A 14221-nucleotide genomic window follows, 5' to 3' on the forward strand; every position below is an offset into this window, starting at 1 on the left:
GCTAAATCAAAGATTTTTCCTCATGGTCTTTATGCACCTTTGCCTACCCCTGATTTTCCTTGGATTGACATTTCTATGGACTTTGTTTTGGGTTTACCTAGGACAAAGAATGGAAAAGATTCTATTTTTGTAGTTGTTGACAGGTTCTCAAAGATGGCATATTTCATTGCATCATGAAGGTGGATGATGCAAGTCATGTGGCAAATTTAGTTTTCAAGGAAGTGGTGCGCCTTCGTGGTCTTCCAAGACGCATAGTTTCAGATCGTGACACCAAATTCCTTAGTCATTTTTGGAGGACTCTATGGTAAGCATCAAGATGGAAAAGTTAAAGTTGAATTTGTGAAGAAATTTCATGAGCAAGTAAAGTTACAAATTGAGAAGAAAATGAGGGATATGCTAAGCATGCAAACAAAGGGAGGAAAATAGTGATTTTTGACCCCGATGATTGGGTATGGATACATATAAGGAAAGAAATATTTCCAACTCAAAGGAAGTCTAAACTTTTACCAAGGGGTGATGGACTTTTCCAAGTGCTTGAAAGGACCAATGACAATGCCTACAAGATTGATCTACTTATAATGTATGGTGTGAGTGCTACTTATAATGTTGTCGACTTATCTCCTTTTAATGTAGGTGAAGACGATTTCAATTCGAAGTCGAATTCTCTTTAAGAGGGAGGGAATGATGAGGATATAATTATCAAGGATCCTAGTGAAGCAATTCAAGGACTAGGATGACCAATGACAGGGGCACGTGCCAATAAAGCTAAGGAGGCCTTAAAATAAATAGTGACAACCATTATAGAAGCAAGACCAAAATTAAAAGACTTTGAGGGCAAAATGGTCATTTCGATTAGTCCATTGGGAGATGGATTGGGCGCATACCATGCTGCGCATCTAACTTAGTTTTATTTACTTATGAATTATAAATAAAGATAACAAGAAAAAAGGAACGGATTCAGAGTCAAAGAAGAGGGAACAAAGGAGAAAATGTCATTCAATGCATTTTCTCCTCATTAAATTTGTTGTCTCCAACAAGTAACTCTCAACATTCAAATCTACAATAATTATCCATCCCTTAATTAATGTTTCTTTTATTCATTTATTTTGTAACTTATGTGGTGATTAAGTTTGCATTTGATATTTGTGCCATTTTCCTTTATAATTTTTGTTTCTTGTCCTTACTGACTTTCTACATGTAAAGCAAGACAAGAATTCTATGTACAAGTCCATAAATATGGCAGAAATTTAGAAAATAAGGGAATTTGAATTTTAGTAAAATATTTATTTTTGATAATAGTAAGTTAAGCTTATCTTTGGTTATGGATTGAACCAACATTTATCTTATCAAGAATTCACCATTCTTGTGGTGAATATCCTTCCATAAGGCTTATCTTCTTCTAGGATTAGAAGAGTGACACCTCTCTTGTCTAAAACTTTCATCAATTTCCTCTTTTCATTATCTTGATACAAAATTCACCAATACATTCATTCACCATTAGAAATTCGAAAATCATTCATTATTGATTCTAAAATATAAATATCTCTAAGAGAATCACAAGAACTCATTGGAAAAAAAGCCTTAAATTCGACCTTAATCAAAATGGCAAAAAATCCCAATTTATGAGTCATCAAATATGGGGCTTTGACAAGACTAATTTGCTTTGGTACAGTGTATGGATCAGAGGCTCGTGAAACATTCAGAATCTGAGCTGTCACCAGAAGCTGGGACAAGAGACCATAGTCTGAACCTTCATAGGCACGTTCAAAGTCATCAGATTCTGATCAATCAGAATTATACTTATTTTGCTTCTGCGCATATGCTTTCAATCAAGATTAATTATATGTTTGTGATCTTGCACACCCGAACATATGTTTGTATACTCATTTGTTCTTTAAGTATTTTGCTTCATAAAATCAATTTTCTAACAAGGCTAGCATTATATTGATTAGATGATGTACACAATCAATTTCTACATGAACAATCTTCAATCAATAAATTTTGATGATTTTTCTGTCATTTATGGGATTATATATGTGGACTCAACTTTGTATGACATGGTATAAATCATTTACAGATCATTTGGCTCGCGATGAAACTTCCAACTGGCATCATCCTGAAGTCATTTTACATTGCCAATAATCTTAGAATTCTTCACTATATAAATAACTTAAAAGGGGGTTCGATATTTTTCTTAAATTTGTATTGATTCATGTGAGCCAATTTTAATTTTTAGGACATAATACTTTGAATCCCATAAAACCTAAAATTTTGCTATTAATCTGGAGTTATTAGAATTCCTTTAAAAAGATTATCATAGGGTTTGAATCTTGAACTTTCATTTTGAATTAGTTCTATAGCGAGTTTGAAATGATGAAATGTTGTGAACTTTTGTAATACACCATCGTTTGAAATGCTCAAATTCCATATTCATATGCCTTTTATATTTGGATACTTTGAAAGAGTTTGTCAAAAAGACTTTAAAAGAAACACTGTCTTAAATACTTTGAATACCAAATGAATTTGTGAAGGTAAAAACATTTGGTAACTCTTTAGTGAAAAGATAATAAATAATCCTCCATAATTACTCACAAGACTCTTCCATGTCCATAATAACTTGATCTCTTTTCTTTCTCTCTACTATTATCTTCTATTTAAACCCCCCTAACACATTACTCAAATCACACTATTCCTATTCACCCCTCCTCTCTTCCCAATCAAAAGAATCTCTCCCCCCTTCTCTCTCCTACTCACAACTTCCATGTCTTGCCAACCAACATTCACATGTCTTTGTTTCTAGTGAGAAAAATATAAACAAAGATAAAATCATTTCAAACTTTGGTTCTCCACTAACAACTATACTTCTTTTATCCACACACACCCCCAAACCCATCTTCATCTATAGTATTCCGAACCTCAACAATGAACCCTCTAACTTTGTTGCTTATTTTACCTCTCTTTACACAGTTCTTGGAAGTTGAACCTGCAAAACCAAAAGTTCTAGGGAAACCAAGATTTCCTATCTCTCAAATCAGTGTCATGGGTTTTGTTTATTGTGATTTCTGCTCAAATAACACCTTTTCTAGACACAGCTACTTCTTGCCAGGTAATATCATGCCATCTTTTTACTTTACTTAAATAAATCAACCTGAACTCACACGTATAATCGTGAGTATCAGAGTTTTGAAGTATAATTCTGAGTATCAGGGTTACTGGAGTTTGAATTATAATCGTGAGTATCAGGGTTTGAACTCTGGTAATAACGACTTGTTTATACATTTTGGTTTTACAATAATATTGTTTAGGTGCTGAGGTGACAGTAGATTGCATGTTCAAGGCAATTTCAGCAAAAACTTCAGAACAGATTACGCTTTCAGTGAACAGAACAACAAACAAGTATGGAATGTATAAGCTTGAGATACCATCAGTTGATGGAGTGAAATGTGCAGAAGGGTCTGAAGTTATGTCTTCCTGTGAAGCTAAATTGATTGGAAGTTCAACTTCTTCTTGCAATGTTCCTGGTTACAGAAGCACTTCTAATGTGATTTCTGTCAAAGCAAGAAAAACAAATCTCTGCATATATAGTCTTAATGCTTTGAATTTTAGACCATCTAAGAAGGATGTTAGTTTATGTGGTGGTAATTACTTACATAATTAGCCTTGTTCTTTGTTACTTGCTGTCTTCTTTTTTTCAGCCTATTGGGGGCATATATGTCATTTTACTATCTTTCTCACTTTCTTTACTGTTTTGTTGCATTATTTGTTTTGGTGACATTATTGTCATTAGTATGCCTATGCTTAAAATAATGACATGCATGTAGAGTTTGACAGTGAAAGATTATTTGATTTTTTTCTGAGTTTTTAATTATTGAGAAATGTTAACTAGTTATGTTAGTTTTCAAGATTTAAACTCTAACTTTGAGAAAAATAAAGATCGTTGATAAATTAGCTCATAATTTATAAGTTATAATAGATGATTAATCACTTGTAGTTTATAGCTGTTGATGATTTATAACTGTTAAAATTAATTGTTCAGCTGATAAATTAAAATGACATAAAATATATTTAATATATAATTAGTTTATTTAAAATTAAAATAAATTATAAAAAATAATAATAAATTTTAATTAAAATAATAAAAATAAAAAGGAGAAGAAAAAATGATAAACAATAAACTACAAATTAAAATGTTATTTAAAATAAAAATGTCTGGCGAGACATAATATAAATTTTGACTAAGTTTATATCCTCATGATTCTTGAAGATATAAAATTGAAAGTAATCTAGAATTGCTTTTTAAAGGTTAATTTTCTTGAACGCAAGAGTGTTTGGAACTAGAGGCTAATAAATCTCCTCCCTCTTAATCAGTACTGTCGTCTTTTCTTAAAATGTACAAAATAATTATCATAACCGTGCAAATGCGTACGTGCTATAGTATTACGCCCTAAGTTTTAGAGGTCCAATTTTTTTTCTAATTTCTAAAAATATATTTTATATCTATTTATTTAATAATAAATATAGAATCATAGTTTGTTTTCAAAATCTATTTTACATCAGTTTTTTAAATTGAGGTGTAAATTTTTTTTTTTTAAAAATCGATATAAATTAATATTTTTAAATTTATTTTTTAAATTATACCAGGATTTCCGAATTAATTGAACCGATCATACTCTAAATCAAAGATCATACACTCAAATTCAATATTATACTTACTGTACTAAACACACAAGGTGTTAGCTAGAGAAATTAGTTTTTATAATTGCACCAAAAAATGCCAACTTTATTAAAAAAAATATATAGGGTTAATATCCTCGTATTTTAAATCTATTTTTATCTCTTAATTTAAAATATATATATATATATATATATATATATATATATATATATATATATATATATATATATATATATATATATATATATATTAATTGCCTAACTCTTTTAAAATGTATGATGTTATTATTTTATTTAATTAATGACCAATTTAATCAATTTTTAAATTTTTTCGTCAATAATAAAGTAAAAAAATTAACATATACGTTTTACAAAATTTAAAAGTCAATATGAAATAAATCTCAAATTAATATATGGACCAAAAAGAATATTAAAACAAAAGTATATATTTAATTTCTTGACTAAAAGTTTATATGGGTCATGAAGGATGAGATTTTTTTCCTTTCTTACCCTTTTTTTATTTTTTATTCTTTATATAATCTATTCTGAAATTAAATTCTCAAAATACTCTTTTTTTTTATCCACTCGTCCAATGGATGGACGAGTTGCTGAAAGAAATATTTTTGTAGTATGGACCCGGCCAATGATTAATCGAATTAATGAAGGAACGATTTTTTTTAATTTAAATATATTTTTAGTATTATTAATAAATAGTTTTATAATATTTTTTTATTTAAATAATATAAATTATAGTTTTTTATAATAATGTTTTTGTAAATTAAATATTTGTTTTAATAATAAAATTATAATTATATTAATTAATCATATAAATAATTGTAATAAATAGTGAATACTGGTAATGAAAATTCCAGGTAATGAAAGCATATAAATCACATTAATTCTAAATGCTGACGAAATAGTAGATACCGATAATCAAAACATATTTTCCCGATACTATTATAGAATTGCAATTCTACTTGTGATTTCAAACAATGGATCACAATCCCTATTTTTTTTCATTGTATGAGTTTTACGCTTACACGATTTTTTTAATAACTCATTTTTAAATAAAATAGCTTTAAAAATTTAAAGTGTGAAAAAATAGTAGTCGGTAGATTATAAGTTTTTATTTTATTTTTATGTTGACAATATGAAATAAAGTCATTAATTTTATTCTTTAACCACAAATATGTATCTTGTATATAATTTTTATAATATTATAATTATAATTATTTTTATTTAAGAAAGGATAATGCTATCTTGTGCCCCAAGGGCACAAGTTAAGAGATGAATATAGAAATAAATTCTTGGAAAATGTGTATTGAATTTATTATAAACTTATTATTAATAATTTTATTTATTTTTTCAAAATAAATTTTCTATTTGTGAGTTTCTTAATATGTGCTCTTGGGGCACAAGTTAGCATTACCCTTTAAGAAATAGAAAAAAAAATTAAATTAATTAATTATATTAGTGAAAAATAATTTTTCCATGTATAAAATATACTCTAACCACACATTTTCAAAAAAAATATGTTTAAACAATAAAATATAATACATTATAATTTATTTATAATAATTATTATTTTAATTTGAGAATATTATAAAGTATTAAATTCAATTATATACTTGGAAGATATATTTTAATTTAACAATAATGTTTCATCCAATTGTGATACATCGTTTGAAATCCCGGATAAGGATTGCAATTCTATTATAGTACCTAAAAGATATGTTTTCGTTATCAATATCCATTATGTCGTCATCATTGTGAATTTGTGTTATTTATATGCTTTCATTACATGAAAGATATGTTTTCGTTATCAGTATCCATTATTTATTATAATTCTTAATAATTCTAAAAATGTATTTAAATTTAAAAAAAAATCTTCCTTTAATAGCTCGGCCAACCATTGATCGAGTCCACACTACAAGAAAACATTTTCAGCAACTCGTTCATCCATTTGACGAGTGGATACTAAAAAAAGATATTATAGAAATTTAATTTTACAATAGGGTATATAGGAAATTAAAAATAAAAAAGGGGTAAGGAAGGAAAAAAGTCGAAGGTTGCAATAAAGTCCAGAATCCAGTACAAACAATATGTCAGGTAATAATGATAAGACTGTCTCTCTGGTCCATATTAGTTGCAATTTGGAAGATGGTGATAGTAATTTTTTTTCCTAATATGAATTCAAGTACACTAACATACTCCAAAATTCTGCAACTAGTATTTTCTAATCAAAACATGAAGTGGCAGGTTGAAAACGTGATTAACCAATGAATATAGTGCTACATTGTAGATTTTTATTTTAAACTCTAGATTTTGGATTTTGATTTCAAACATAAACAAAATTGAATAAAATAATATTAATATTTTATGATATTTAAAAATAATAATGTTTTTAATTTAAAAAAACTAAATAATAATAGGGATACTAATGATTTTTTTACGATTATATAAAGAGATAATCTCAAATATAACAAATTTATTTATTTTCATTTTATTTAAAGATGTTGATTCTAATATTTTTTCATTACTGTTAGACGATCACTATAGCTCTTGTCGTCTAAAAAAAATAATAGATTGAAGTTGTAAAATATTATTTGACTATTTAAAATCTATTTAATTGATAAGAAATTAATTATATCAAATTAAATTTTTAGATATGAATTTAGCATTTTTATTTTTACCTGAGTAAATTTAATATATTTAATTTTTTTTAAATAAATAAAACAAACTTTATACTAGTGAACAAAAAAATCATTTTTAAATATATAATATTTTGATTTTGAAATGAAACGCAGATTAAATTTGAATAGGTCAATGCAACATGGGTCAAAATTTGGATGGGCCGCTCAATGCTATCAAACCAAAACTTTGAGATATTTTCCTAGCAATCCTACGAAAATTTTACCTGATTGCCGTACATTTATACCTATATCCCTATATTTTATAAAAACAAAATATTTATTTTATACTTTCTTTTCTTTAATTAATTTATTATTTTATTTTTTAATATTTTTAAAATTTTAGTTTTATGTACCGGCAAACTTTACAAAAGAATTTCGGTAGTTATTTTTTAAATATTTTTCTAACTTTTTTTTATATTGAAAGACTTTGCAAAAGAGTTCCGGTAGTCAATTTTTGTGTACCGAAAGACTTTAGAATTTCGGTAGTCAATTTTCAAACATTTTTTAAATATTTTTTTTTTGTATCGGAAGACTTTGCAAAGGAGTTTCGGTAATCAATTTTTGTATATCGGAAAACTTTGCAAAAGAGTTTCGGTAGTTATTTTTTAAATATTTTTCTAACTTTTTTTTATATCGAAAGACTTTGCAAAAGAGTCCGGTAGTCAATTTTTGTGTACCGAAAGACTTTAGAATTCCGGTAGTCAATTTTCAAACATTTTTTAAATATTTTTTTTGTATCGGAAGACTTTGCAAAGGAGTTTCGGTAATCAATTTTTGTATATCGGAAAACTTTGTAAAAGACTTTCGGTACTCATTTTTCAAACATTTTTTTAACTTCTAGACTTTACAAAAGAGTTCTGGTAGTCAATTTTTGTGTACCGGAACTCTTTTACAAAGTCTTCCGGTACACACAAAAAAAATGTAAAAGAATTTTAAAAAATAAAATAATAAATTAGTTTAAAATATATAAGGATAAAATTTCTATTTTTTATAAAATGTAGGGGTATATGGATAAATGTAGGGGTATGAGGTAAAATTTTCCAACTCCACTCATACTTCACGTCCCCCTAGTATTGTGGTTTTACCGTTTTGTTCTCGCTTAATTTTTTCAGTTTTGTAAAAAGTTTTATAGCTTATCAGATTTTACCATATGATACCGGATTTTTTTTCCAAAGATGTGACTTAAATTTTTACCGTATTTTTGATAAAAGTTATTGGAGTTTATTGATTTCAATGAAGAAATTATGGGCTTTTCCAAACTATTTGATAAAAATGCATTATTTTCTGAAAATATATGAAAAAATACCGGTTTTTAAAATAGTGCATTTATACTAGAGTTTTTTTAAAAATTCAATGTAGGACAATTGTTTTTTGCAAAATGTCTCCGTAACCGCCAAATTTTAAAAGAATGTCGGTAACATATACTAGGTATCGAATATATTGAAAAATCTGATACATACCAACTTTTCCGAATTTTAAAAAAATCTGGTAGGTAGTGGAGTTTTTAAATATTTTTTTTAAACTAATTTTTTGACAATTTTAACAAAACAGTATGACAAGATTAACATATTGTATCACAAGTATTGGTACAATCACAATTAACTCGACATAACATATACATATAATGGATACTATACTACAATATCAATACAAAACAAATTATGTTAGCTTCTCAACTTCTTCTTCTCAATGCCTTATACGACCCACATATGTTGTTTTTCATGCTCTTGCACCTTCACTAAAGTTATATCTTCAACAGTCAGTGACGGGAGGCAATTGGCAATCGAGTTTCAACTTCACCTGAACCCAATGAGTGTTGTTAACAAAATCAACTGCAATAAGCTTCTGTCTACTTGAAGACATAAAAGAGGATGCCACTAGTGGGAAGAAAGTGATGTTAAGGTTCTTGGACAATGAAATATGACATTGTATCTATAAGTAATAGGGTAACCCATATCAATAATCGTCATCCATTTGACACGACCCTGAACTCCCAAGCTAGTTACTTGCAACGAACTCCTTACTTTACAGACTGTGTTAAGAACATAATGGATTACAATTGATGGTTTTCATATAGTTCACCATCTAATTGTGTCTAAACCAAAGACAAGGACTCTTCACCCCATCCAAGTAAAATTGCAATAGTATGAAAACCAAAATTTTCATCAAGTTCCACATCAATAATGCCATCAATGTAGTCAAGTAAAAAAGCAGGAAATTGGGTCAAGTAGAGATATCTTGCAGACTGGTTAGATGGTTGACTTGGAGTTGGTTTTGTACATGATCTTTTCATCATTTGACTTTCTTGCAAGCCCTCAGCAAACTCCTACTACGATGGATCACGATGTACATCACTCTCTTGACCCTTTTTACTCTTCTTATTTCCCTTGTTTGGCTTGTACTTCACTAGTAATGGACACATGGAAGTTAGGGATGAGTGTGTTAATTCCTAAACTTTTTTCTTCATTAACTTCTAGCCAACTATATCCAAAGTACTTATATACCTCTTCAACTCTTCACACTTTTCTTCTAAATCTAACTGTGTCCCACTATCTTCTTGACTGACTTCACTTTCTTCAATGTTTAATTTCTTCAAAAACATACGAATAAGTTCTAACAGAACATGCTCAAGTTTTATTTGAAGACCTGCAAGTTGACACGCACAAGGTAACCCATATGTTGTTCTAATGAAGCAACCACATGTATCTTTGTCATAACCAACGAATTTTATCCTTTCCAGCTCCTTCGCAACGTGTTGTATACACTTTCTTGAAACTAAGTCGTGCAATTTAGAGTAAAATGGAGTGTTATATTGATGCTCAATGTTGGTAATACTTTTTTGAAATGATACTCTGATTGAACCTAGTTGAAACTTCAACATGGTGTTCATGGTGTCCCAACTTCTTCATAAATATCTCTGCCTAGTAGTCAACATGTTCTTTAGTCTCCAATGTGTAGACTCAATCCGAAAAAAATATAAATGGAAAAAGAGGTTAAAATTAGATAATTAGTATTGTACTACAATCAAAGTCACAACGACATACTTGTTCGTTGTCGTGTTTCTAAATGAGTGACTCCACTAGTCCATGCAACGATAAACTTTTCTCTATAGGATGTCAACCATGTTTTGTGCACATACTGAACAAATAAAGGAATATCGGTACATACTAACTTAAAATGCCTCAACTATTCCACAAACTCAAACTCCCTATTCAATTATATGATTTTGTTCCATAGATTCATAACATGATCTTGCCTATTAGGTGCGTCATACTCCTTACAATTCTTGCTAACATTTTTTTAAATATAGAACAAACACAACATATGAAATGAGGACATGAACATAACTTCCATGGCAATCATAAACGCAAGTTCACGGTCTGTCACCAAAATATTCAGTAGCAATTTCTCGGATGCAGACAACTCTTTCAGCTTCTCTAGTGCACATGTGATGTTTTCCTCCCTTTCATTTCCCAAATAGGCAAATCCAACAAAAATATGTCAACTTCCTTGACGTAACACCAACAATCTAAAGTAGTGGGAGCCGATACCTCTTTGTTTTGTATGTACATTCAATAACCAACACAATATGAAATTTAATCAATAGCTTCCTATAATTAAGTAAAGAAAAATTAAAATTTATAGGTGAAGGAGGTATCTGTTTATTTTGTATGTACAATCAAAAATCAACACCAAATGAAACATGTTCAACAAATTCGTTGAATCGAGATGTGTCCAAAAGATATCATCAACAACATTTTTTTCTGCCCTATTTATGAACTGGTACATGTATTTCTTATCATAAATTAGACTTCCAAAAGATGTTACATTTCATACAATGGACCTCTCTTTCTCATCTTGTATGTAGATCGTACCTTGTATACTTATGTAACACTCATTAGGTTTTCTGGATATTTGTCTTTCAAAGCAACAACTATGTACCTGATAACACGCAAAATGCCATATTTTATTAGCTCGATTCACATTGATTTTAGGGTTAAATTTATGCATTTTGTGGTGTTATGCTAGTTTTCTGTTGTACATTTCAAGTACTGATAATATTGAAGTCTTTACGCTGAAAAATAGTGAAAATGGCAAAAACAACGAAGTATTGGGAATTTTAGGCTGTTATGATGGGCTCTGCCTAGCTATGACGATCTTCATGAGGTGAAAAGCAGCACCCATCATTGAGACCGACATCCAGAGCGAGGGAGTCAAGTGTGAAAAGCGTGACGGGTTGACCGTCACAGAATGATGTTACAATAAAATACCCATGTATGGGCCGGGCAGGGAAATCAACTTCTAGAATGCTTGAGTAACGTACTAGAGGATGATGGCTAAGTCTTAAAATAAGAAATAGGCAAAACAAATAGGTGTATATGGATTACATGGTCGTTATGTCCATCTAAGAAGGGTTACACGACCGACATCTCGCGCGTGCATTGTGAAGAGTCTGACAATATAATATGAGTCTCAATCCAGAAAAGTGCACATTTGGAGTCAGAGCAGCTAAGTTTTTATGATTTTATCTGACATATATGGACATTGAAGTGAATCCAGATAAATGTGAGGAAGTCATCTAGATGGAATAACCAACGAGAAAAAAGGAAGTGGTGAAATTGAACGGGAATCTGACAGCCCTAAGCATATTCTTTTCAAAGTCAACGCAACACGCCTTGCCATTCTATAAGATGTTAAACAAAGAAGCACTCTTTGAGTGGACCCTAGAATGACAACAGGTGTTTACTCCCTTAAAGATGATCATATCAACTTAAAAATTATTATTCTGACCTACAACTGCATAAACTTTATACCTTTACTTGGCAGTATTCGATGAAGTTGTCAGGTGATAACACGCAAAATCACAGGTTTATTTCACTTGATTTGCACATGATTTAGTTTCAATTTTATATATTTTGTAGTGTTATGTTGGTATTATATGTTGTGCTTTACGAAATGATCAAATAATGACGAAGGCAAAGGAAAACCATGAAAAACGACAAAAATGACAAGAAAAATGTTGAATACTGAATTAATGACAGTTGCAACCCATGTCTGACGGGCATCAGCCCTTCCCTATAAGCAAACTGTCATCCAAATGTCATCAAACAAATAAAATAAGTCAAGGTACAATGACAGGGGGATCACCAGTCCAGTTGGGGTCTGTTATCGCCCATGTTCATGCAACCCCATTGGGAAAGTCATGATAGGCATGTCGTCAACCCTGCTAACGCATGTCTTGATGTCGTCGTCCAGATTTTTTGCCCCAGTAGTTATAGTTGTTTTTTCCCACTTCCAGGTTTCTTTCCACTCAGCTTACACGATTTCATTAGTTTTTTTACAAAATTCCGCTATAAAAGACCCTTAAACTCAAATTTTTGGTATCCAAGCTTAATTAGAGCATACATTTCACTTATAAAAAGAAAAAATTTCTCACATTGAATAATTATTGCAACTTTTGTTTCAAAGTTTGGAGCACTTTAGTTTAATTTCCAGCAGTTATTTCCTGCATTTAACTACATTATTTCAAGCTTTTTGTAATTTAATTCAAGTCCAAAGTTGTACCAGATCAAAAGTCTCCCTTCAGAGCAATTATCTATTCAAATTCTCACCATTTATTCTATTTATGGGTTCTTTTTATTTATTGGATTTTATTATGCCTGTCCTGAATATAGGCATATTACTTACTGTTTTTAACATGTTTGAGTAAACTTATTCGGTCTGGAACATGAGGAACGTCATACCGGCGGTACTAGAATAAATTTCACAATTAATAAATTGTAATGGAAATAACTTTTTATTCTAAAAATTATGTTTTTAAATTAAAGGATTGTTTGCTACGAAAGTTGAAACATAAAGGTATATTTTATGCTCCTACGGGGCGATATCTGACACAGAAATTTGACCGATGAATTTCGATGGCCATGCAAAGCAAGAATAGAATCAGAATTTATCGAGAGAATATTTAGGATTTTTAGAATTTTTGTATCAAATTTTATGCTTGTAACTAGTTTTTCTGCAAAAAAAATAAAATACTTTTTCTTATTACAATAAAACGCTGCAATTTATAAATGGAAATCATGTTTCGGCATCTTGTTATTAAAATTGAATTAATTCTGTTAATTTCAATATCCATGCAAAACAAACCATATGTGTAGCCTTAGATAAACAACGAGATAACAAATAGCGGTACTTTTCAATTGATCTTTGTAGGATTCGACATCATTTATAATAAAACTGATATAGTCGTGCACTGATGCATCAAGATTTTGCCGTCGTTGTCGGGGACCAAAATTGTCAATATCGTAACTCTGTTATTACATCATCTAGTCCAAGGCAATTTTTTTGCTTTTAATTTTCCCCTTATATCACTTTATGTGAAGAACCCGAAGTTTCGAGAATCTCCTTTACCCGATAGATGAAATCTAATGTTTTATACATATTAAATAACTAATTCATGAAATACATTTAGAGATGGCGGAAGGAGATAACCGCCCGCTAATAGAATTTGTCATCCCCTCTCAGGACGAGCCTCACTCGAGTATAATTAATCTTGCAATCCATGCTAACAACTTTGAGCTAAAACCCTCTCTACTACAAATTGTACAGCAGAACCAGTTCTTCAGTAGCCCAATGGATGACTCAAATCTGCACCTCTCCGTGTTTGTGTAATTTGCAGACACACTAAAAACTAATGGAGTCGACCTTGAAGCCATCTAATTGCGTCTTTTTCCTTTCTCCCTGAGAGATAGAGCCCGAGCTCGGCTATAATATCTACCGTCAAATTCCATAACGACATGGAATGAGTTAAAGAAAACATTCCTTGCTAGTTACTTCCCACCAAGAAAAATTGT

At 29.9% G+C, this 14221-nt stretch overlaps 1 protein-coding gene across 1 annotated transcript; it reads left to right on the top strand.

The window, feature by feature from the left end:
• Positions 1–2603: 2603 nt before the first annotated feature.
• Positions 2604–3734, top strand: LOC127128198 (major pollen allergen Ole e 1). Its single transcript, XM_051057430.1, has 2 exons — positions 2604–3106; positions 3306–3734. Exons 1-2 carry the CDS (start codon positions 2923–2925, stop codon positions 3656–3658), a joined length of 537 nt encoding a protein of 178 aa, XP_050913387.1. The 5' UTR covers positions 2604–2922; the 3' UTR covers positions 3659–3734.
• The last annotated feature ends 10487 nt before the right edge of the window (positions 3735–14221 follow it).

This window comes from Lathyrus oleraceus, chromosome 3 (assembly GCF_024323335.1).
Source record: "Lathyrus oleraceus cultivar Zhongwan6 chromosome 3, CAAS_Psat_ZW6_1.0, whole genome shotgun sequence".
NCBI lineage: Eukaryota > Viridiplantae > Streptophyta > Magnoliopsida > Fabales > Fabaceae > Lathyrus > Lathyrus oleraceus.